The sequence below is a fragment of the Chiloscyllium punctatum genome, chromosome 4, assembly GCF_047496795.1.
Source record: "Chiloscyllium punctatum isolate Juve2018m chromosome 4, sChiPun1.3, whole genome shotgun sequence".
NCBI lineage: Eukaryota > Metazoa > Chordata > Chondrichthyes > Orectolobiformes > Hemiscylliidae > Chiloscyllium > Chiloscyllium punctatum.
The window spans coordinates 93,612,624-93,639,059 of record NC_092742.1 but is presented as its reverse complement, the minus strand read 5'-3'; the positions used below and the strand labels follow the sequence as shown (position 1 = coordinate 93,639,059).

Genomic DNA, 26,436 nt, shown 5'->3' with positions numbered 1-26,436 from the left:
GGGTGGGGCGGGGACATGACGGGGGGACGTGAAAGAGAAACACGGGAAAGTCAAGATAACGGTCGACGCTGCCGATAATAACAACAACAATAATAATAATAAAAGCGAAACTGCATTATCGGCGCATTGAAGGAATCTTAGAGGCGCCGGAGAAGCGAGCGATGAAGCAAATTCCGCGGTTAATATTTGTTGCCCAGCTGGCGCGAGGCGGACCGTTAGGGATTTAAATAGGGGGAGGGTTCCCCTGAGATTCTGAGCTGGTCTCGGGGCGGGGGGGGGAAACAGAGACTAAATCCTAGGGCAACGTTGTCATCCTGCCACCTCGGCACCCTGCTGGAACGCCCCCCATCCCCCCCCAAAAAAGTAATGCTACGTTCGCACCCTGTGAATGTACCAGGTGCCACTGCTGAGTGATGTAGGGCGAGCCCCAAAAGGGATCTAAACAAGGACGATGAGCGGGGATCTTAGTGTTTGCGGGTCCCGGGCGAGCCTGGGGCTGGGTCTCGGGGCAGCAGCCGGCCTCGGTCTGTTGTACCTCGCCTACAGTAGGGGACTGGGGAAGAGGACCTGTCGGGGAAAACATGGCACACTTGACTTCAGCAATTTGAAACCTAGCAAGCCAACCGTGCAGAATCAGGCAGGTGAGTGAGAAAGTTGGCTAGATTATTGTAGTGTGACTACCTATATACAAAAGATATTTAACCCACCAGAATATCGTTTACAAACACCTGCCTACGTTACTGAGTTCATGCTGTGTAGTGTGTAACCTATGTCATTGTAACCCTTTTTCCTGGTATCATATTCTGCCGTGTGAGTGGTGAACCCCTTGCAAAGCTCCACAAGTTCTCCTTTTCGCCCCCTGCTCCCTCCACTCTCATCTTGCCCTTTAGTTGAAATTGTAAAGTTTTTAACCCACGATAAGGCCTTCAATTTGTTTCCTTGATGCTATTTGTTTTTAAGTGAATGAACTTACAGACAGAAATTCTAATGCAGGGATGTTAGTCATAACTAGTGATGCAGAGTTTGTTGACAGATCTATCTAGAATATTTGCCTTATTGCAACAGTGGTTCACTTTCAAAAAGTACTTAAAAGTATCTTTGAAATCTTCTTAGATTGTGAAGAATATGTCATTAATTGAAATTTAGCATGTGTAAATAACTGAGATTTATTTCACCATTTCAAATTTTTCCTGCCAGTGGCATTTCTGAGGTGGTATGGTGCCGCAGTGGTTAGCACTGCTGCCTCACAGCATCAGGGACCCAGGTTCGATTCCAGTCTCGGGTGACAGTCTGTGTGGAATTTGCACATTCTCCCCATGTCTGTGTGGGTTTCCTGTGGGTGTTTGAGTGGAGGTGTGGGAAAATCTGATTGTGGAAGGATCATTGGATGGAGGTGAGAGGGGAGGTGTGGGTACATGCACCCCCCCCCCCCACACCAACTCCCCACACACTCACCTCCATCCAAGGCCCCAAAGGATCTTTCCACATCCAGCAGAGATTTTCCTGCACCTCCACACACGTTGTCTACTGTGTCCATTGCTCCCAACAATATGGGCTCTTCTACATTGGGGAAACAGGACACCAACTTGTGGAACGTTTCAGAGAACATCTCTGGGACACGCACTAAACAACCCCACCAACTTGTGGTCAAACTTCAAGTCTCCCTCCCACTCCGTCAAGGATATGCAAGTCCTGGGCCTCCCCTTTTGCCTTGGGACCCTCCAACCGCACAGAATCACCACTTTTCTTATCTCTATTACCCCCTCCAACTTGGCACCACTCTCTTGAACTATCCTACTTGTCCATCTTCTTCTTTCCCATCTATGCGCTCCACCAGCTGTTCCAACCTATCACCATCAGCCCCCACCTTCATTTTTCTATCACATTCCCAGCTACCTTCTCTCCTGCACCCCCCCCCCCCAGCCCACCACCTCCCATTTATCTCTCAGCCCCCTTGAGCCTCCCCCACATTCCTGATGAAGTGCATATGCTTGAGCGTCAACTCCTGCTCCTCAGATGCTGCCTGACCAGCTGTGCTTTTCCAGCACCATACGTTTTGCCTCTGATCTCCAGCATCTGCAGTCCTCACTTTCTCCAAATAAATTTTAAGCAGGATCTCAGCAGAAAAAGGAGCAGAAAAGAAATTCCAGAACTTGAGAGCTCGGCTGAAGTCAGCAATAATGCAGTAAAGAAATCTGGGGACAAGCAAGGGATCAGAAGTGGAAGAGCATAGATGTTGGAGAATTGTGAGGATTATAAAAATTGGGATGAGGAGATCTTGTTTTTTTTTAATATCTTGAAGCAATGTTAATTCAGGAGCCAATTGGATTCGCGAACACATGATGGGTGATGGGTGCACAGTACTTGGCATGAGTTAAGTTGGACACAGGCAGCAGAGCTTTGAATAATTGAGTTTAAGGATACCAAAATCTCTTCTACATCTGCAAAACTCAACCCGAAGGTCTATTGCAATATGAAGCAACTAACTAATGGGTGCAGCTGCAATAACAATTTAAAAAATTCCAAATCACCAAGCAGCCTGTTTGATCGGTTCATCAGTCACTTTTTGTGGGTGGCACGGTGGCACAGTGGTTAGCACTGTTGCCTCACAGCGCCAGAGACCTAGGTTCAATTCCTGCCTCAGGCGACTGACTGTGTGGAGTTTGCACATTCTCCCCGTATCTGCGTGGGTTTCCTCCGGGGTGCTCCGGTTTCCTCCCACAGTCCAAAAATGTGCAGGTCAGGTGAATTGGCCATGCTAAATTGCCCGTAGTGTTAGGTGCAGGGATAAATGTAGGGGAATGGGTCTGGGTGGGTTGCGCTTCGGCGGGTCGGTGTGGACTTATTGGGCCGAAGGGCCTGTTTCCACACTGTAAGTAATCTAATCTAAACTTGGACTCAGTATCGGCCTCTTTCAATTGTGATTGCTGAATGTGCTTTGCAGAATGCACAGTCTCAATTAGCCAAACGTCTTTCCGTTAAAGCGCTCTGAATCACCAGGAAGAATGGAAGCAGCATCATGTAAAAATATCCCTTCTATATTATAATATTCTGACTTGGGCATGTATAGCTGTTTCTTTGCCATATTTGGGCCAAAATCCTTGAATTTCCTCTCAGCTATAATCATAGGTATCAGTATCACAGTAGGTAGCCTCTGAACTAGGGGCTTATTGCTCATAGTCCTAACATGACCAAGCAGGTCGGATAGAGAACTGACAAAGATGCTCAAAGAAGATGAACGTCAAGACAACTGCAGTCTCTGAAGTGGAATGTTTTTCACCATCTCAGTCTTGCTAACATTGTACGTATTGTGAAATAAGACATTTTAAAAATGAACTGAATTATGGTTCCCACAAAGACAGCTTTTGGAGAAATGGAGCCAGAACTAGATGTATTAATTGGGTTCATACTTGTCTTTCAAAAAAAAAAGTGACTGAAGAAGAAAGCCTGTGGCGAGTCTCAGAAATTGGAAATTCTTGATGAGATGACACGCTTCAAGAATTCATTTGCTTTGTGTATGTTAGTCTTTACCACAATTACTACAGCAATGGAAACTTTAGAGAGCACAGTTGGGACATTGAGCAAAATGCAACTTTACTTGGAAAAGTTGTTCTGTACCTCTAACCTACCATCTATGTTTTCCCAATTTTCCCAACAGTATTGCATTATTGAATGAAGCAGCTCCATTTGTGTTGCTATGGACTAAAGTTGGGCTTTTAGAATAGAGTTAATAATTCTGACGTAGGAATGATTGAATACAGTAGTATTTCTCCCATCTAAACAATTTGAAGATTCCTAAGTTAATGGTTGAAGATAGAAATTTGCTACTATATTAAATTACAAGAACACCATGTAATGAATGGATTTTCAAGAGGAAAATTATAACTGAACAAAGAATGTTGTGGTCAATGCAAGAACTGTGGGCTGCAAGATCTTTGTCAGAATTCTCAAGACAAATTAAGGTACTATCCTCTTTGGAAAGTATTTGATCCTGGACAAGACAAGTTTTATTCCAAAATAGATATAAACTAATAGAGATGTGCAGCCCGGAAACAGACCCTACGGTCCAACTCGTCCATGCCGACAAGGTGTCCCAACCCAGTCTAGTCCCACCTACTGGCACCTGGCCCATATCCCTCCAAACCCTTCCTATTCATATACCCATCCAGATGCCTTTTAAATCTTGCAATTGTACTAGCCTCCACCACTTCTTCTGGCAGCTCATTCCATACACGTACACCCTCTGTGCGAAAAGGTTGCCCCTTAGGTCTCTTTTATATCTTTCCCCTCTCACCCTAAACGTGTGCCCTCTAGTTCTGGACTCCCCCCGCCCCAGTTCTCAGGAAATAACATAAGAATCCTACAGAGTCGTAAAATTGTGGTGCTGGGAAAACACAGCCGATCGGGCAGCATCTGAGGAGCAGGACAGCCTCTTCATCAGGAATGTGGAACTTGCGCTAAACATCGACTCTCCTTCCCGTCAGATGCTACCTGACCGGCTTAGCTTTTCCAGCACCACACTTTTTGACTGATCTCCAGCATCTGCAGTCCTCACTTTCTCCTATAAAGAATCCTACCCTCAGAGTTTAAATACTTTGTGGTTATATAACTTTTGATGTCAATGAAAAGCCTTCAACTGAGTCATATGGACCTATTGAAATTTGATCTGTTCCCTCTATAATTTAATTGCTCACCATCTTCTGCTTTCAGCCCTTTCAAGCAGCCTGATCGAAGTGTATGCATACCAGGGTGCATTCTGATTCTCATTTGTCCTTGGTTTTGGACCTGTTAGTCAAATGGTCAAAATACGTGTAGACATCAATGTTATCATAAAATTACAAAATCATTTATTTTCAAGCTAAATCAAATGCTTACTTTTTATAGGACCACTTTTGGCAACTTGGTGGGACCTTAAAAGCCTTCAATTATGATGTAATTTGTGGCAAATCTCCTTCTAAATGCTCATTACTATAGTGATTGTAACAAAATCAGCCAGGTGGACCTCATAGAATATTAGCCCCCTGATTGGTCCTCTTAGTCTGGTCTAACAGAGAGTCCTGGCTGACAGATATAAACAGGAGTGTCAGAGGTTCTGTTCACTCTTGCATATTGACTAGGAAACAATTCCACAATTCTGCAAGGCTGGCCCAGTACCATTTGCCTTGTGGGCAAACGTAGAGGCAGAAATCAGAAGGCTGCAAGTGAAGGAGTCATCAAACCAGTCCAGTTTGCAGAATCATCAGCACTGGTCATATTGATTGTGAAGCCCAATGAGTTGGTTTGCCTTTTAGGGATTTTAAACAAACCATAAATATCCAATCCCTCTCATGAAGGATTTATATGCAAAACTGGCAAGGGAGTTGTCCTTCATGAAGCTGGACATGAACGTGTCTACCAGCAATTCCAGTTTGATGATTCCTAGAAGTATCCTACAATTGATTCCCAGAAGTTTTTGTACCAAAATGCGAGACTGCCATTTCGGATCTCAGCAGATAATGAGAGCATTTTACGTAGTCTGTCAAAGGTCACCATTTACCTAGATGATGTGATCACAAGGAAAAGCAATAAGATGCACTTGAGAACTTGGACATAGTTCTCAGTGTTTCTCCCAGCTGGGTGTATCCCTTAGAAGGGAAAATGTGTATTTCAGGCACCCCAAGTGACCTACTTGGACTACAGAGTCAACAAGTCCAGGTTACAAGCATTAGAAGATAAAGTGAGGGCAAGCAAAGGTGCCCCAGCTCCCATGTCTGCTTCGGAGCTTAGGTCTTTCCTTGGACTGGTGAATTATTACAAAGTTCATATATAACCAGGCTCCCCAATGTGGTACTTTTGCATCAACTCTTTAAAAAGTCACCCGTGGAAATGGTTTCATAGCCAAGCCATAGCTTTCAGGGAAGTGAAGAAACCGCTATCATCCTCTCAGGTATTGGCACGCTGATCCCAAGCAAGATCTGCTATTCACGTGCAGTGCTTTCCTGTATGGCATTGGGGTAATATTATTTCATAAGTGACCCAATGGAGAGGAGCCCATATTGTTCAGGGATGTGTGAGTTAAGTGCTTTAGTCAAGAGTAAATGTAGAGTAATAAAGTAGGGGAATAGGTCTAGGAGTGAGGTTGTGTGGACTTGTTGGGCTGAAAGGCCTGTTTCCACACTGGAGGGATTCTTAAAAAAGATTGCCATATACAGAGGAGCCTTGATTATCCTAATGAGTCAGGCTGGCAATATTTCGTTTTGATAATTGATTAGTTGGATAATTGATTTTACCTTAAACAAGGGAGGCCATACTGATCTAACTCTCTGCAATACTGGAGAGTTTGTTAAAATCTATAATTTTGATGAGTCTACTGTTTTAAGCAAACTAAATTAGATTCCTTCCAGTATGGAAACAGGCCATTTGGCCCAACAAGTTCACACTGACCCTCCGAAGAATAACCCACCCAGAACCATTCCCCATATTTATTCCTAACCAATGCACCTAACACTATGGGCAATTTTGTATGGCCAGTTCACCAAACTTACACATCTTTGGACTGTGTGGAAGGAAACCCATGCGGGGGGAGGGGGGGCTGGGAGAATGTGCCAACTCCGCACAGATAGTCGCCCAAGGTGGGAATTGAACCCAGATCCCTGGCCCTGTGAGGCAGCAGTGCTAACCACTGAGCCACCATGCTGCCCAAACTAATCTGTGCATTCTGCAAACTGCAGGTTAAACTGAGAAGGACTAAACCCTTACCATCGCGTAAATATATGAAAACCCATCATTAAACAAGGTTTCAAACATCATCTACAATCACAAGAGCATTTGTTAGTTTCTGCTGAACTCAGTATCACGATAGAAAGACAGAAGCACCGCCTCGCACGTGTTTACTGTCTGCAATTTTTTTTCATGAACAGCACAGTAAAGTGATGGGAATCACTTACTTTTGCACTTACTTTTGCAAAGGGCTGTGCAACTAACCCTTATGTTAAAAAGAATCCAGCCATTGTTGTTTGAGGTGCTTGTGTTTCTTTGCTTTTGCCAGCGTTTTCACATTCTTCAGTACAGGTAATCCAAATTCATTTACCCCTTTGATGTAATGTTTTTATGGGACCTTGAGATCTTATTCGGATAATCCGAAATTCGGATAATTGAGGGCCCTCTGTAATACTATGCAGAAGAATAGGCACGTAAAGGTAACCTCATCTTTAGACCTGTACTGATTGGTTGGCTGTAACTCCTCAAATGCAGAACATGATGATTAAGATTCAATCCTTTGACTATGATGAGAACATTGAATTCCATCCAAAAGGTCAGACAGAAATCCAATATAAATTTCTACTTACATCAAAAAATGTCACAGCTTTAACTTTGGGTTGACGTACCAACTAAAATATACTGTAGAATTTTTTTTTATCTGTGGTCTGTTTGTTTTGCACTTTTGTGCTGACATTTTACTTCAGCTCTTTAAATCTCATTTTGTTTCCAACCTTATCCATGAGCTTTTGACTGAGGAACATTAGGAAGAATTCAAGCTTTGGAGTTCAGTTTTCAATTCTTGACTTTTTTTTGCATGTCTAGCAAATTGTATAGAGGTGTCTGTTAAAATACAGCTTTTCTACCTGTCCTTAACGTTCTCTCAAAATTACTAGGTTGAGAGATTAAGAAAACAAAAATGCAAATCAATTAGCATATATATGTCTTCTCTTTCAAAAATGCCTCTAGCTACGCTGTTCTAATACAGATACTGGCAGCTACCTGACAATGCAGAAAATCACCTTGGTAAATCCTGAATATTAAAAAAAATTGGACAAATCCAATTTTGCTAATTACCATCTCATCATTCATTGCTGTCAATCATTAACATGATAGGAGGTGTCATTAACAGTGCTATCAAGTAAAACTTACCAGTAAACTACCAATGCTGAGTGTTCCACCAACATGACTCGGTTTTTACCTCATCACCAGCTTGGTGCATTCATAGACAAAGAGATGAATTCTAGATATGAATGGATGCCCTTGAGATGAAGGCAGCATTTAACCAAATATGGAATTAAGCATCATAAGCAAATTTGAAGTCAATGGTAATCGGAATAAAAATGCTCTACTACTCGGAGATGTGCAAAGAAAAATGATTTTTGGAGACCAAACATCTCCGCTCCGGGACGTTGCTGTGGGAGCTTCTTAGGATAGTGTTGCAAGTCCAACACCATAAAATTCTTTCATGATCTTCTCTCCATATTAAGCCATAAGTGGGGGTGAAAAGGTGATAGTGGTAATATTCAGGATATTATAACACACTTCACCTACTGAAGTAGTGTAGCACCATATGCAGTAAGACTTGTTTCAATTAGGCTTAGGCTGATAAGTTACAAGTAAAATGTGTGCTACATAAATGCTAAGCAGTGACTATACTTTTAAGAAAAAGAATGCTAGCTATTTCATTATTTTTTACTTTATTTTTGTCAACCTATTCAGACATATTATGACACCTCTCTGGAACAAGTGGAACTTGAACAAGGGTCACATTTATCATTTATTTTTGAGTTTTGATTTTGAACTAATAGTCTGTCGATTTTTGGTCTGCATGTATGAAAAGGTTTAATAATTAACTTGGTACTTTATCCTGAGCACTCTTTTTTTTAAAATCCGTATATGTCAGAGAGGTGGTGACTGGAGCCTCTTGAGCAATAACAGGAATTGATGGAAAGCTTTTGGTTCAGTTGCAGAAGACTTGTATGGGGTCCGTTTAGGCACAATCTCTCCTGGGGAAAGGAGTTTGCGCAGAACATTTAGGAAATAAGTTCGTTCAATGAAAGTGTTTACATTTGAAAATTCCAAACCAGAACTTTTTAGTTAGAACTGAAATCTGCAAAACTTTCAGTTTGAAGATTTTGTAAATTAACTTGCTTTTCAGCTAATATAAAACTGTTCTTCTAAATTAAAATCCTGATTCTCCTGAACAAATGGGTTGTTTGAGAATTTTTATGCTCAGTTATGCGAATAATCTTGGAAAATGCTATCAAGTTGTCAAGATTGTAAGTTGAAAGTAACAATTAAGTCACATCTACAGATGTGATAAAGAGGGAAATGCTCTTTCTTTGGTATTTTAGTACTGTAAAAATGATGGTATTGAGATAAATAGGATTTTGTTTTGCCATGTTTCTTGAAATATTTTAAATTTTGCTATATGTAAATAACTTTACTTTATCGTCAATAATTTTGTGCATTAAACTTCTATTTTATTGTTAAGCCACATTACTACAGGTTTAGTTTTATGTTTCAGTGAAAGACCACCATGTTCAATAAAGATCACATTTTTTTTATCAAGCCAGATTTCAGTCTGGGATCTGACTTGTCCAATAGAAACATTAGCTGGGATATTAACAATGTGGCTGGTCAAGTTAGATTTCTGGTCAGCAGCAATTCCTAGATGCTGATGCTCCACAACTCCAGCTTGAATTTTTACCTTTTGCAGTTGGTCACTCTGGTTGTTAGTCATCAAATGTATTTGCATGCGGCTGCCAGTATCCCTTAATGAATTAACACAAGTTTATATATAACAGTTTAGAAAGACCTTAGCATAATTAACAAAACAGAGTTTGTCTTTTCCCCAGAAGTATATTTTACTCCTACAGAATTCCAGTAGTATCACTCCTAACAACTCTAATTTCCTATTTAATTAATTATTTCCAGTTTTAATGGCCTAGAGACATCTTTTCAATTCTGATAACCTTGGACTGATTTTCAACTCTGAATCATAGAATTCCTACAGCATGGAAATGGACCCTTCAGCCCAACAAGTCCACACCAACCCTCCGAAGAGTACCCCACCCAGACCCATTCACCTACTCTATTACTCTACATTTCCCCTGACTAATGCACCCAATCTTCACACTATATGGACAATTTAGCTTGGCCAATTCACCTGCCCTGAACATCTTTGTGGGACAAAATCCATGCAGACGCGGGGAGAATGTGCATACAGGCTGGAAGCAAACCCAGGTCCCTGGCACTGAGAGGCAGCAGTGCTAACCAGTGAATCACCGTGCCACCCTGATGGCCTAACACACTCTTTCACTTCTGACAGCTTGAAAACTTTTGCAAAATTTTCACTTTGAAGACTTTATAAATTTAAAAATCTGATTCTCCTGTGTCCTACTAGACACTTAAGTCATATATTTGCTTGAAAATAATGTCTTCAGTTCACTGTTCCAAATAACTGTCTCTTAACTTTTTCTGAAAAAAAACTTTAAACCCAAGTTACTAAATGATGATGGTATGTGATAGACCTCAATCTGTGGCCACACAATTCTGTGGCAAGAAACTCAACTCCTAACTCCCCAAAGCCTGGGACGTCTGTGCCGTGCACAAGGCACAAGTCAGGAATGTGTTGGAATACTCTCCACTTGGTGATTTCAGCTCCAATAACATTCAAGAAGCTTGTCACCATCCAGGGGAAAGCAGGAAACAAATAATCTCATTGCTGTCTGCTTCAGGACCCAGAAGATATTCTGCATGCATGTCTTGGTGTTGCTTCCATGTGTAGTTTAAATAAATCAGAAGGAACAGATATGCTGTCCAGTTGAATCCTCCAACATGGCATAGAATTTGCTGCCATGCACATTTGAATTGAATATCCTGAAGTATCCCCGATAGTTACACCAACTCCTAACCACAGATTTATGAACAAGATTGGAATTAATTTACAGTGTAAACTGTATAAACAAGGTCATTTTCTTATTTGAAATTTATTTAAAAACAAACTTGTAGAACAATCAACACCTCCAATGACTATCCACTGTATAACCTTTTGGACTTGAGTCCTGTTATAAAAACTGGAAATGAATCCAAGAACCCCTTATCTATGTATAAATATTTTAAACTCATAAGTAGTATTGCTGTCTAAACTCAAAACATATACCTTAAAATATTAAAACAATATTGTTAATACCAATGAAATACCTGTGGTATTTTAAAGTCGTTTATAAAAATGCTTGACATTTTAAAAATGAAACTTGTCACAATACAGCGAATTTGATGGAGCTCGAGGTCAAGTACATTTACTGCTAATATCCAGCAGGATATAGCTTTGGTATTTCTGCACCTTCGAACTGCCCCTTGTGTTGTGTGTGGTTGCTTGCATCCGGCAGCCAGGATAGTACGTTTATAGCCCAAATGCAAAAGGATACAATTTAAACTGCAGCTAGCAACATATGTCTCATGTACTGTCTGGAAAATCTGCTCCAATAACCTGTATTCAAACAGTTTATTTATTTTGGTTTAGCACCAAAGGAAAGTAAAACGCAGGTGACAGAGGATTGTAGTAACATTGCAGAATTGAAGAAACAGCAACTGGAGATATGGGAGCAATTAGACGTAATCCTTCAATGTGTGAGAGAGCTGAAGGAGGAAGTGGTCGATCTTCGGGAATGTTTGACTGGAATGACGGATCAGATTGTTGGTGATGTCAGGTAATCTCTTTTTTGCATTTGGTTGTAAAAATTGATGTACTTAAACTGTATAGCAAATAATTATGTATTGTGACAATAGCTAAGTTTTGTCAAGTGATTTAGTTGTAATAATGAGAACAGGATATTCTTATGTTTCTTTTTAGACTGTACTAGATCAATTATAACGTGTCAGTTTGAGTATTGACTTTTCAGTGTTCCTAACACTTCGTACTATCCTACTTCGTTATGTTTATGTGATTTCTTTCATTTGTTTGTAGCCAATTGATGGCTAATCTGAGTAATTGGCACTGAATTTTAAAAGTTGACTTTCTAAAAAGATTGCAACCTGTCACCAGTGCTAAGTGAATTAATTGGCTCTTAACAAAACCTAAACGTTTTGTAATTTTTTTTTCTGAACAAAATGGCTCAAGATGCTTCAGAGAAGCACCATAAAATGAAGTACACACACAGCATATTAGGATCAAAAGCCTCGTTAAAGAGACTGGTTTAAAGGAGTGTCTTAAGTGTGGATGGTGATGTAAGGAAGGAATTAAAGAGCTTCAGTCACAAGCAACTGAAAGCCTGGTAAAAATAGTGGAGCAAATCTAATTGGGAATATACACAAGACCAGAAGCAAAATCGACAGGACTTTCATAAGCATAATTGTGTCCATTTGGAACTAAAATTAAGATCTATCGCTAGAGGCTTAGCTGAGGTTATAGGGGCACCAATATTTGCCAATCTTTTGCTCCAAGTGCCCAACGTCACCACTAGTATTTGAATTATTTAATCCAGCATTCTAATAAATAAATGGGATGTGATGCATCATTTGATGGATAATTTTAAACCAAGCTAAAACTTTTGTTCCTTTCCTAACCTTTCAACACCTAACTTAAGGTGGAAGGATTCTGTTGGCTTTTGTTGATCTATACAGCTGTTGTTTTCCAGTTGAATACAGATTCAACCGCCCATGAGTTTTAATCTGTACATTGGATCCAGATTGTGAAAGTTAAGAGTTTAGTTGCTTTGGAATCTGCCTGGAAAGAGTAGAGGAAAGGTGTGCCCAATAGGGTTGTGGTCTCTGGTCAAAGTATTGCACTTATTGCTTATCAAATATTTATATCCAAATTATACATCCAACTGCACAGAATTAGTTTAAGTGGATGTCAGAATGCCGAGATCAGCCATTTCTGTCAAAGTTTTTCCAGGATTGTTTCTTCATCCAATTGAGGTATAATACCGACATATCAACACCACTCCCACTGACAATCACCTAGCCACATATGTAAAGTCTGAAAATTGTGAATGCACTTTGGTTTAATCATGGTTTTAAAACTGTTTTACATTTTTGTGAGCTTTGTTCAAATTAAAGTAAATGGTTTAGTGAGTCAAAGCAAACTATTTGCATTATTTTGCACTTCAAAATAGTTTTTCAGTCTACGGATGTTAGCCTCAAATATCAACCAATTCTGTCCAATCTTGAGCAATCGTGTATACCTCAATCAAGTTGCAAGATAGTGTGTCCAGTGTCCAGTTTGTTCAGGTATTGTATACAAAGTTATTTATTGAAAGAAGCCAGTATACTTGACACTTTGTGCATAATGCTGTACTTGTGGTATGTGCAATTTCTCACTATGCTTCTCAGAACAAGCCTGTTTCAGTGCAGAGCATATTTTAAAATTCTCTTGACTCTTGGTACTTTTTATACCTATTGGTGTCTTCAGGCATTTTTATATCAAAGGTATAGTACTTTTGAAATGGCATCATTTCTTTCTTCTTCACACCAACCCTAGTCCTAACCCTATCACAGGCACAACAGAAATTGACATCATATAGTAAAGAAAAATTAGGAGCTGAGTTTGGTGGGTCTAAAACCTCTCAAATGCTTTGATAATTTCAGTGTCCAAGATACTTTTGTACAAAGCTTGACACGAGCAGGCCTTCATCTTTTTAGATATCTCCATTCTGAAATCTTGATTGAGACATGATGTAGAATTATTGTTTGACTAATTTTTCTGGAGCTGGATGTTGTAATTAAGCTTCATTTTATCAAACTGATCTTTCAAAGTTCACATACAGAATTTTTTTACTTGATTTAAGAAACTGAGAGTTACTACCAACCTATTTTGTTACATTAGTATAGAAAACATTGGCTCCATCTTGGCCACTCATTTACCTATTATGCTCAATGTTCATGCCAAAAAAAAGCACTAAGTTATATTTTGTTTCACAAAGGTCACGTTTAGGTCAATGTGGAAAATCAGGAAAAAAGAAGAGAATAGGATTTAGTAGAGAAAGAAGTAACTCTGCTGAATCAAACTCCATCTATTTCACATCCAGCACTGGGAATAAGAGCAGTGCTGAAACAGAGAGTGAAGGAGGGTAAGTAGAAAAGTCTGTACTGTATAGTGATCTAAAATAACACCATAATTTTGCATTTTTTTTCCTGTATAAAGTAGTGAGAAATGAAAAAATTACCTGACAATAGTGCATTTGACACTCTTAGAGTATCATAAATCTGAGTGTTTCTGCTTTCATTGCAGACATAGAACCATACTACACAGTCGACGCCAATCATGTCTGTGCTGACCTATCTGCTGTAATCCCACTTTCCAGCACCTGACCCATAGCCTTGAATGCTTCGAATGTGGAGCAGTGTTTCATTTGCAGTTCTCTCCCACTATCAAAATCCTAGGGACTACCATTGATATTGAAGTCAACTCAAAATATAGTGGTTACAAGAGCAGCTCAGAGGCTTGGAATATTCTAGTGAGTAACTCACTGACTTTCCAAAGCTTGTTCACTGTTTACAAGGCACAAGTCAGGATTGTGATGGAATACATTTCCCTCTTGTTTGAATGTGTACGTCTCCAACACTCAAAAAAAAACTTGAGACCATCCAAGACAAAGCAGCTGACTTGATTAGCAACATATCCGCAAAGGCAAAAGTGAGGACTGCAGATGCTGGAGATCAGAGTCTAGATTAGAGTGGTGCTGGAAAAGCACAGCAGATCAGGCAGCATCTGAGGAGCAGGAAAATCGATGTTTCGAGCAAAAGCCCTTCATCAGGAACTGCAAAGATTATCTCTTTCCACCATCGATATTCAGTGGCAGCAATATGTAATATCTACAAGATGCACAGCAGAAAACTGCCAAAGGTCATTAAATAGCACCTTCCAAACCCACAACCACTTCCATCTAAAGGTACAATGGCAGCAGATACATGGGAACACTGCCACCTGCAAGTTCTCCAAGTCACTCACTATTCTGACTTGGAAATATATTGCTTCAGTGTTGCTGGGTCAAAAACATGAAATTCTGTCCCTAACAGCATTGTTGGTCTACTTACAACATGTTGAGGTTCAAGAAGGCAGTTTACTATCACTCTCTCAAGGGTGACTAAGGGCAGTGGTCTAGCCAGCGATATTAATGTTCCTTGGGTGAATATAAAAAGAAAATCTAGGTGATTGCATTCACTGCACACAATGCAGTCTCCTTTACTTTGGTGAGACCAAGTGCAGACTAGATGACTTCTGTGAAACAGCTTCGTACTGTCCATAAGAATGACCCCAATCTCCCAGTTGTTTGCCAGTTCATTAAACCACCTTGCTTTGAGGTTAATGTTTCTGTCCTGGGCCTATTGCAATGTTCCAACAAAGCTTCGTCAAGTAATGTGAAGCCATATAGTGTTCTGGTTGATGAACCACAAAGTATGCAAGTAAGGCAATTGAATGTTATTTACTGCAAGGCCAATGGAGTATAAATTTGGAAAGAAAGATTTCACCTTTTTGTGCTGCTTTGATGTAAAATCATTAACTGTTACTCTTTTCAAATGCTGTCTGATCGCTACTCTATTTCAAGCATTTTCTGTTTCTTACATTTCAGATTTCCAGCATTTTGCCATTGTATCAAGACTGTTGTATGTCCTAAATGTTATTGGTCACTGAAGTAGTAGACTACAACTAATCCATGACCGAGTCCAACCATCAGCCTTTAATATCCAGCTGGTATTGGCACCACTAGCTATTAACATCCTGGGGAGTCATTCATTGATAAAGTACTGAACTAAATCACCTATTTAAATGCTATGTTGCCATTACAGCAAATTTGGCTATTCTGCAATTTATTTTCTTGATACTCCAAAGCCTCACCAAATGCTAAGACTGTGAATGAAAACTTTTTATTTGCCTGAACTTCTGTTGTTCCAATAGTACTCATGAAACTCAATACTGTTCTTCACCTTGTGCAGTGTTTACTATCCTTAGGATGCACTACAGCAACTCAACAAGACTTAGAGTCATACAGCACAGAAACAGACCCTTTGCCCAACTTGTCCATACCGACCAGGTTTCCTAAACTGAACTAATCCCATTTGCCTGCATTTGGCCCATATTCCTCTAAATCTTTCCTATCTATGTCCGAATGTCTTTTAAATGTTGTAGATACACTCACCTCTACTACTTCCTTTGGCAGTTCGTTCCATATACGCACCATCCTCTGTGTGGAAGTATTGCTCCTTAGGTCCCTTTTTAAATCTTTGCCCTCTCACTTTAGACTTATGCCATCCAGATTTGGGTTCCCTTACCCTGGGGAAAAGCCTCTATAAGGTCACTCCTCAGTCTCTTACGCTCTAGGGGGAAAAAAGACTCGTCTACCCAGCCTCTCCTTATAACTCGAGCCCTTCAGTCTCAGTAACATCCATTTTATTAACATTCTTCCTATAGCAGACCGATCAGAATTGTATGCAGTACTCCAAGTGTAGCCTTACAAATGTCTCGTACAGCCATAATATGACATCCCAACTCCTGTAATCAACACTCGACCCATGAAGGCAAGCGTGCTAAATGTCTTCACACCTACTTCACCATCCTGACCACCTGTGATGCCACTGTTAAGGAACTGTGTACCTGCATCCTAGGTCTCTGTTCGTCAACACTCCCCAGGGCCCTACCATTAAATGTGTAAGTTAAGCTCCTTACCAAAATGCATTACTTCACATTCATCTAAATTATACTGCATCTGCCACTCCTTGACCCATTGCTCTATCAGATAATGATCCCTTTGTACTCTGAAGCATCTTTCTTCACTGTCCACTATACCATCAATTTTTGTATCATCCGCAAACTTACTTCCTCTGTTCTCATTCAAATCATTGATAGAAATGACAAACACCTGTGGGCTTGACACTGATCTCTGCGGAACTTTGCTGGTCTAGGCCTCCAGCCTGAAAAACAATGCCTCCTCACCACCATCCTCTATCTCTACATTTTTATCCAATTGGCAAGCTCTCCTTGAATTTTATATGATTTAACTTTACTAATCAGTCTCTCATGTGGAATCTCATCAAAGGGCTTGATAAAGACCATATAGGCAACGAGTACTGCTCTGCTTCATCTACATTCAAGGTCACGTCCTTTTAAAAAAAAAATCTCAGTCAAGTTTTTGAGACATGGTTTTCCACACACAAAGCCATGCTGACTATCCCTAATCCATCTTTGCCTCTCCAAATCCTGTCTGTCAGAATAGCCCCAACAACTTACTGATGTCAGGTTTACCAGTCTATAGTTCCCTGGTTTTTCCTCTCCGCTTTTCTGAAATAATGGCACAACATTAGTCACCCTCCAGTCTTCCAGCACCTCACCTGTTAAGGATACAAATAACTCTGCTCAAGACCCCACAGTTTCTTCCCTAGTTTCCCACAATGTCCTGGGATACACTTAATCAGGTCTCAGAAATGTATTCACCTTTATACAATTAAGACGTCCAGCACCACCTCTTTTGTAATGTAGACTCTTCAAGATATCACTTTATTTCTCAAGTTCCCTAATATCCATGTCTTTCTCCACAGTAAATACTGACGTGAATTATTTAGGATTGCGCCCAGCTCCTGTGCTTCCACAAAAAGATAGCCTTTTTGATCTTGAAGGGCGGCACGGTGGTTCAGTGGTTAGCACTGCTGCTTCACAGTGCCAGGGGCCTGGGTTCGATTCCCGCCTCAGGCGACTGTGTGTGTGTAGTTTGCACATTCTCCTCGTGACAATGGGTTTTCTCCGGGAGCTCCGGATTCCTCCCACAATCCAAAGATCTGCAGGTCAGGTGAATTGGTCATTCTAAATTGCCCAGTCAGGGATAGATATAGGGTAAGGGAATGGGTCTGGGTGGGTTACCCTTCGGACAGTCTTGTTGGGCCACGTGGCCTGTTTCCATACTGTAGGGAATCTAATTTAATCTATTCTTTCCCTAGTTACTCTTTAGTTGACTTTAATGTGTTTATAAAATCTCTCTTGATTCTTCTTAACTATATATGTCAAAGCTATCTCATGTCCTGTTTTTGCCCTCCTGATTTCCCTCATAAATGTAATCCTACAATCCCTATCCTCCTTGAGATTGACTTAATCCCAGCTATCTGTACCTGTTCTTCCTTTTTTTGACTAGCGTCTCAATATCTGTGGTCATTCAGTATCCCCTACTCCTGTTGGCCTTGCCCTTCATACTAACAGGAACATGCTGTCTCTGAACTCTTGTTATCATGCTTTTGAAAGCCTTCCACTTGCCAGATGTTCCTTTTTACCTGTGAATGATCTCCCCAATCAACTTTTGAGTTCTGCCTAATACCATCAAAATTGGCCTTGCCCCAGTTTAAAACTTTAACTCATGGACCAGGCCTCTTCTTTGCTATAGTTATTTTAAAATTAATAGAATTTGGTCACTGGTCCCAAAATGCTCCCGTCTAGCACCTGAGTCACTTGCTCTGCAGTATTTCTCAAGAGGAGGTCAGATTTTGCTCCTTCTATACACATTGAGCAAGTTTTCTTAAACGCACTTAATAAATTCCTCCCCGTCCGAACTCTTAAGACTATGACAGTTTGGAAATTAAAATTCCTATTACAACCCTATGATTCTTACAGCTATCTTTGATCTTCCTACATATTTGCCCTTCAATTTCCTGCTGACTGGAGGGATGGGGTTTGGTGGCTATAGTACTGTCCCATCAAAGTGGCACCTGCTTCTTATTTCTCAATTCTGCCCATATAGCATCACTGGACGATCTCCCAGGAATGTCCTCACTGCGGTGATTTTTTTTCCGAATCAAAGCGCCACTCCCCCTCCTCTCTTGCCTCCTCGTCTATTCTTCCTATTGTAACTATACCCTGGGACATTAAGCTGCCAGTCCTTCTTCTCCCCCCCCCCCCCCCCCCCCCCCGACCCCACCCCACCCCACCATGTTTCTGTTATAGCTATGATATCCCAGTACCACGTTCCCATCCATGCCTTGAGTTCACCTGCTTTACCTGTCAGGCCTGTTGCATTGAAATAAATGCAATTTAATTCGTCAGTCTTCCCTCCCTTCTCTGTCTTGCTCTTGCCTGCCTTGTCTATTTAGCTTGCTCCCTTTAATCTCTGTACCAGTCTTAACCTTCTCTCACTACTACTGCTTAGGATCCCATTCCTCTGTCAGATTAAGTTAAATGGTCCCAAATAGCTGTAGCAAATCTCCCCACCAGGATATTGGTCATCCTCCAGTTCAGGTGCAATCCATCCCTCTTCTGCCCCAGAAGAGATCCCAATGATCCAGAAATCCAAATCCCTGTCCCCTATAATATCTCCTCAGATAAGCGTTCACCTGCCCTGTCCTCCTATTCCTACTCTCACTAGCATATGGCACCAGGAGTAATTCAGAGATTACTCCCCTTAAGGTCCTGCTTTTTAACCTCTTGCCTCACTCGTCATAGTCATTCTGCAGGACCTCACCCCTTTTTCTACCTATGTCGCCAGTACAAATGACCACAAGCTGCTCACTCTCCCCTTTGAGAATTTTCTGCAACCGCTCCAAGATGTTAACCCTGGCACCAATGCATCATCTGGCATCTCATTCATGGCAACAGAAATGCAAATGTGTGCCCCTGACAAGAGAGTCCCCATCGCAATTGCTCACTTGGACTTTGGCTCTGCTGAAAAGCTGGATATCCTGTCATGGTGCCTGGCGTCTGCTGCTGCTATTTCCTCCTGAGAGCCTATTTCCCACAGCAATTTCCAAAATTATACACTTATTTGAGAGGGGGATAGCGACAGAAGACTCCTGCACTACTACTTCCCTCTCCTGGCAGTCATCCATCTACCTGACTGTATCAGAAGTATGACCACCTCCATGAAGCTACTACCTATCACACACTTTGCCTCCTGTTTGCTCCTTAGTGCTTCCAATTGCAGCTCTAATTGATTCATCCAGTCTGAGAGGAGGTACAGTTCTTGCAGACATGGTCACTAGGGACATATGGCTGCTCTCTGATCTCTCACATATGACAGGAAGATCATATACTCCACTGCCATCTCTACATCTTTAACAACTAGCGACTTAGGGAAACAACAAAGGTGCCCTTGCCTTGACGCCGCTTCCATTCCTCAACAAAGCCTAGTATTTATCTACACTCACTCACTCTTAGGTCTAACCAGCAGCACCTCCATCACAAAGCAGCTCCTTGCAAACATGACCAGAACAAGACAGCAATGTCTCCCTCCTGCACTTCCCTAAATTCCATTGAAGGCAAGGGTGACGTTGGAATGTTGTTATCTCCCAAGATACACCAAATTCAGCATGTACCTTTTGTTCCAGTTATTCAGTTTTTAAAATTGTTTGCTTTTTAATTTAAAAAGGATTCTCTGATAAGAGCCATTCAAAGTTTCCTAATTTTTGAGCTTCAGAGTTTTAATTTTATCTATGCTCAAAATTACCTGGTGCTTCCAAACCGACTTGCCAAACCGTTACTCCTAGCAAACTGGTTTAAAGATCTATCATGTCATTCTGTTATACAAATAGAAGGCATACAAGAAAGAAGACTGCGGGCCAAGTGCTGGAAAATGATATTAGAATAGTTGACTCTTAGTTTTTAACCAGTGCAGACCTGATGGCCGAAGGACCTTAGAGTTACATTGAGGTCGATGATGCACAATGCTTAAGTCCAGTTTTTAGATGAGGTAACGAAAGCATCTTAATCAGCAGTCATGGCACAAACAATGTTGGTCCTGAACAAGTGGTGTTAATTGAAGTAATTTAACTTTATTTTCTCCAGATATACTACAGCTAATGCAGAGTCAGATAATGACCGTGAAGAAGCAGCAAATTCAAATGCACCAGATTCCATGTGCAACTCATCTCATAATTTAGATGAATTCACTCAACTTCTATGCATAGCAGATAGGTTGCATGAAGGTGGAGATGAAGACAAAACAAAGGGGTTTAAGTTGCTCTTGGATAAGAAAACCAAGGTAAACATCTTTTGAGATATTTTCATTTTGTTTGAAATTGCCCAGTACTTAATCCTATGTTCTCCTCCCTTGACCAGTAAACTGTAATTTGTAGACATCCATGATTATCAACAGTATCTCACATGGCCTTTTTTTTTTCAATTTCCTGTTGTTGAACTGCCCCTAGCTGGCAACTAAATTAATTCTGTTAAAATAGACAAGTGGCACTAGTTTAGATTGGGAAACCTGGTTGGCATGGGCGAGTTGGACCAAAGGATTTTTTTCCATGCAGTATGGCTCTATGACTATAATCTTACAATCTAGTAACTGCTTCATGATGATTGTTCAGTGGTGGGTTTGAGGGGATTCTGAGGGACAGAGAGAGGCTGAATAAGCTAGGACTTTTTTATGTGGAGTGTCAGACCTTTATAGAAGTTCATAAAAGTATGAAATGCATGGATAGGGTGAATAGCCAAGGTATTTTTCCTAGGTGGGGAGTCCAAAACGAGAGGACACCGTTTTAAGGTGAGAGCGGAAAAATTAAAAAAAGACTCCGGGGTAACTTTTTCTCACACATGGTGGTGTGTACATGGAACAAGCTGCCAGGGGAAGTGGTGGAGGTGAGTGCAGTTACGACATTTTAACAGACATCTGGATGAGAGTATGAATAGGAAAGATTTAGAGGGATATGGCCAAATGCTACCAAATTGAACTAGGTCACATTGGGATGTCTGGTTTAGATGAGTTGAACGAAAGGGTTTATTTCTGTGCTGTATGACTCTAAAAGTCTGAGAGTCGATTTACTGTTATCAGCAGCTCTGGCTATATATCGTTGCCGTATAAAGCTGTTGATTTTACAGTGTTAGCATGAAAGTAAGGTACATGATTTAAATAGGTTTAATATAATTTATTTTTGATGTTTGAATATTGAGTGACATATGGGTTCTCTGCATGTCTGAAGCATTTCATGATTAGCTTGTAAGTATTTCTGTAGCCATGGTAAAGTATTTTAAAACACAGTATTAGAAACACACTTCCTGAGGAGTAATGTGGATTTATTTACATTGGGAGAGTTTACAAAATAAACTGTTTTGTGCATTAGGCCTTTAGATAGAGGATTTTGGAGTTTTTAGGGGAATTAGCCATAGTTTGCAAACTTATGGATTTCAATTTGGCTGTCTTGGCTGGAACTAATTATGTAAAGCACTTGGGCTTGATGAAAGGAGGCGTAAAGGAGCTTTAGAACTGTTAAGAAAAAGGTCACCTTAGTCTGTACTGTTTTGTTTGAAAGTTCTAGACCAGAAGTATTTGGAACAACTCTGAAAGAGTTACTTAAACTGAGAAAATCTGCGCTCGGTTGTATGAATGCTCCAGAAAGAGACAATCTGATTTACAATAGAGGAATTTGAAGCAATTGTTACATCCTCTGATCTGGGTAGTCTAAAAGAGTGATTTTGAGATTAATAGAACTATATTTTACAGGGAATTTCTAAATCTTTATAATCCTTGTATGATTTGCATGGCTCGAAGTCCATGCTGATGAAACAACACACTTTTTCTCAAGTACGGGGGCCATTGCCTCTTGAATTGGAGCCAATTTCTCTGACCCACACATTTATCTTCGTAATCTTATTTACCCTATGCTAATTTGCAAATAGTAATCCAGGCATTATTACCATTGTGGAGAAAGTGAGAACTACAGATGCTGGAGATCAGAGTCAAGAGTGTGGTGCTGGAAAAGCACAGCAGGTCAGGCAGCATTCAAGGAGCAGGAGAGTCGAGATTTCGACATCGATCAAGGGTTTATGCCTGAAATGTCAATTCTCCTGCTCCTTGGATGCTGCCTGACCTGCTGTGTTTTTCCAGCACCACACTCTCAACCCGCCTCCCATTATTACCATTGTGGTCACGATTTTTTAAATTTGCCACAAGCTGCTTATATTCCCTCAGCAGAACATTTTTGCTGTTCCTACGTATGTCATTAGTACCTATGTGAACTACCAACTCCAAGTTCTTTTCTCTCCCAGAAGAGACGCCCTGAACCTTGGCTCCAGGCAGGCAAGATAGTCTTCAGAACTCTGTCTTTGCTGCAGAAGACAATATCCATTATAGAACATAGAACATTACAGTGCAGTACAGGCCCTTTGGCTCTCTATGTTGCAGTGACCTGTGAAACCAATTTGAAGCCCATCTATCCATCCAACGACCATTTAAATACCCTTAAGGTTGGCGAGTCTACTACTGTTGCAGGCAGTGCGTTCCATACCCATACTACTCTCTGGAGTAAAGAAACTACCTCTGACATCTGTCCTATATCTATCACCCCTCAATTTAAAGCTATGCCCCCTCATGCTAGCCATCACCGTCCGAGGAAAAAGGCTCTCACTGTCCACCCTATCTAACCCTCTGACTACCTATTACGTCACCTCTCAATCTTCTTCTCTCTAATGAAAGCAGTCTCAAGTCCCTCAGCCTTTCTTCGTAAGACCTTCCCTCGATACCAGGCAACATCCTAGTAAATCTCCTCTGAACCCTTTCCAAAGCTTCCACATCCTTCCTTTAATGCAGTGGCTGGAACTGTATGCAATACTCAGAGTGCGGCCACACCAAAGTTTTGTATAGCTGCAGCATGACCTCATGGTTCCAAAACTTAATCCCTCTACCTATAAAAGCTAACAGACTGTATGCCTTTTTAACAACCCTGGGTGGCTACTTTCAGGGATCTATGTACATAGACACTGGGTTTCCTCTGCTCATCTACACTACCAAAAATCTTACCATTAGTCCAGTACTCCTTATTCCTGTTGCTCCTTCCAAAGTGAATTACCTGACACTTTCCATTTGCCACCTCTCAGCCCAGCTCTGCAGCTTATCTATGTCTCTCTGTAACCTACAGCATCCTTCTGCACTATCCACAACTCTACCGACCTTAGTGTCATCCGCAAATTTACTAACCCATCCTTCTACGCTCTCATCCAAGTTGTTTATAAAAATGACAAGCAGCAGTAGACTCAAAACACATCCTTGAGCTACACCATATCCAGCTATTATCCTAGCTATTATATTTTGCATAAGTACTGAATCCTCTCCTCCCTCTGCCTGATGCCCTCCTGCACTTTTTATTGAACCAAGATTGATTTTCCTACTTGATGGTAAAGGTAGAACAGAAGATTTGTTGCCACATTAGATTACAGAATACAGTTTTGCCATTGCTGATGGCTCGCAATGCCTGATCAATGTCCTGTTTTAACTGCAAACTTTGTTCAAATTCTGTCCTGTTCAGTATAGTGGTAGTGCCATGCAGATCAATTGATATCCTCAATGTGAAGATGGGACCTTACCTCCACTATGGCTATACAGTATCATGGAGAGACATGTCTGTTACAAATAAACTGGTGAGAGTGAAGCCAAGAAAAAAGTTTCTTCTTGTTTTGCACAGGGTCAGTCTAGCAGCTATGCCTATTTAGGACTCAATTTGTTCAGTCACTAGGTTTGGTAATGAACTGCTCTGATTGCATTGAAGTTCCTGTCCACTAACCAAAGTGGTGTTCACCATGGAGGAGATAGCTGTTAATCAGCAGGAGGTTTTCCTCACTATTCAAAATGCAGTGAGACTTTACCGGGTCTGGAGTTTACCGGGTCTGGACTTTACCGGGTTTGGAGTCAATGTTGAGGACTCCCAGATTGTGCTTCTACATTTGTAGCGGTCTTCTGCTCATGAGACAGAATGTAACTAAAGATGGATTGGTGGAGGTCATTGTCAGTAAGCTGTAGTTCCTTGATGATGACGGTCAGGCTGCTCCTCGAGTAGGGTGTGGAATAGCTATCCCCTCTCATCATTGTTATTTTGGGCTTCCAACATTTAAAATAGTCTACTGTTGATGAACACGTAAACTGTACTGGTGGGAGGCAGCAATTCAGTTCCTGTTTGACATTCCATTCTCTATTGTACAACTAGATTGCTACATTTATAATTCACTCCTAACAATCTGTTCTCTTACATCGAATAATATTACGTGGCAATAAACCAATTGCATTAATATGCATTGAACATGGATTTAAGTAAAGTATCATTTTAAATAAATTAATTAACTCACGTGCAAAAGGAAAGCGTGCTTGCTGATTCTGATTACAACACTTTTCATAGTAATCAAATACACTTCTTTATTTTGTCAGTAGAATTCCTGTTTCCGCTGATGAGTTGCTTATGGTTGTTCAGATGACTTATTTCAACCAGGCATCACCTTTACATTGATTATCTTTGGCCTTATTATTTACTTGCTAAATACCAAAGCCTAAATTTCTGTCAGTCCACAGAACAGTCATTAGTTGTTTGGCCACTAACTATCATTAATGATTTACAATACACAGACTCACATGTATCCTTTGCCATTTGTACTTCCAGTATCATTCGAAGCCTGAGTTCTGCTGGCGACTGGCTCGTGCATATTGTGATATGGTGGAGATAGCGAAAGACCAAATTGAGAAGAAGTCCTTTTTGGTTAAGGGTAAGCTAGTTCTTTAAAATTTGCATATGAGAATGCATTCAACATAGCTTCTTACTGTTACATAGCTGGTTAATATACTGAGTTATTGAATAATTTACTGGGTAAAGAGAGTTACCAATGGACAATCTGGGACTGCGAACCCAGTAAAAGGTCAACAACTTCAGAATAGGAGCCGGAGGCATGGAGGTATGATAATATGTCGTCATAGGAGACATATGTGCATGATATTGTTACATCTGTTATTTCAATCAAATTGCTACAGTAATTATCCATTCTGTCACACTGTTGACCAAAACTTTAAACATTTAAATTTGTTGGTCTAAAATTTGCTCACATCATATTTGCTTTGAGATTCTTTCTGTTCAATGTTTTGAGCCAACAGCTGTTATCTGTGTTGTGTTTCTAATCTAATGAAAGGTGCTTTATGGGAGTGTTGCAAACAAATATGAACCAGACCAGCAAAAATTTTGTCAAATCAGTAGGTTTTAAGAAGGAAGGTGAGCTTCAAAGTGTATGGGGAGAATTCCATAGCTTTGTGCTGAGGCACCTGAAGACTCAGCTATGAATGGTACAGCAATTATGATTGTGAATACACAAGAGGCTGGTATTAGAAGAGCACAGATTTCTTGAATGCTTGTGGGACTAGAGATTACAGCAACTGAGAGGGATTTGAAAACCAAGATGAGAAATTTAAAATCAAGACAATGCTTAAATGGGAGCTAGCATAGAGTGAACAGGGGTGGTAGGGGAACAGGATGTTATGTGAGTTAAGACGCAGACAGCAGAGCTTTGGGTGGCCTCAAATTTATGAAGGGGAGAATGGAGGAGCCAAGCCAGAAATGCAATGAAATTGTCCAAAGGTTGAGATTAAAACTTGCAGTGTTACCAAGTTAGTCTTTTAAAATCATGCAGCGTGTTTCATGGAGTCGTTCCGTGCTTTGGGGACAAAACTTCAGACTGTAGGTATGAGGGAGTGTGAGAGAATATCAGACAGAATGGAAAGCAGGGGAAACCGAGGAGTCTGAGTAGCTATTCAGTTGGCTTTCTTACTCTCAGGAACTCTTTAAGGAAGTTCTCATCTGAAGTTAGTTACACTGCAGTTTTCATGAGAATAATACATTTCTTAGTTGAGAATGTGATGCTGGAAAAGCACAGCAGGTCAGGCAGCATCCAAGGAGCAGGAGAATTGATATTTTGGGCATAAATCCTTCATCAGGAATGAGCATTTCTGATGAAAGATTTATGCC

General features: G+C 40.7%; 1 protein-coding gene across 1 annotated transcript in view; it reads left to right on the top strand.

The window, feature by feature from the left end:
- The first annotated feature begins 26 nt into the window (after window positions 1-26).
- The window catches only part of LOC140476541 (regulator of microtubule dynamics protein 3-like), a 244,186-nt gene continuing 217,776 nt past the window's right edge, over window positions 27-26,436 (top strand). The window contains exons 1-5 of the mRNA XM_072569320.1: window positions 27-641; window positions 11,270-11,456; window positions 13,671-13,817; window positions 20,507-20,702; window positions 25,087-25,189. Coding sequence (XP_072425421.1) covers window positions 452-641; window positions 11,270-11,456; window positions 13,671-13,817; window positions 20,507-20,702; window positions 25,087-25,189 — 823 coding nt within the window. The 5' untranslated portion in view covers window positions 27-451. The remainder of the gene's footprint in view (window positions 642-11,269; window positions 11,457-13,670; window positions 13,818-20,506; window positions 20,703-25,086; window positions 25,190-26,436) is intronic.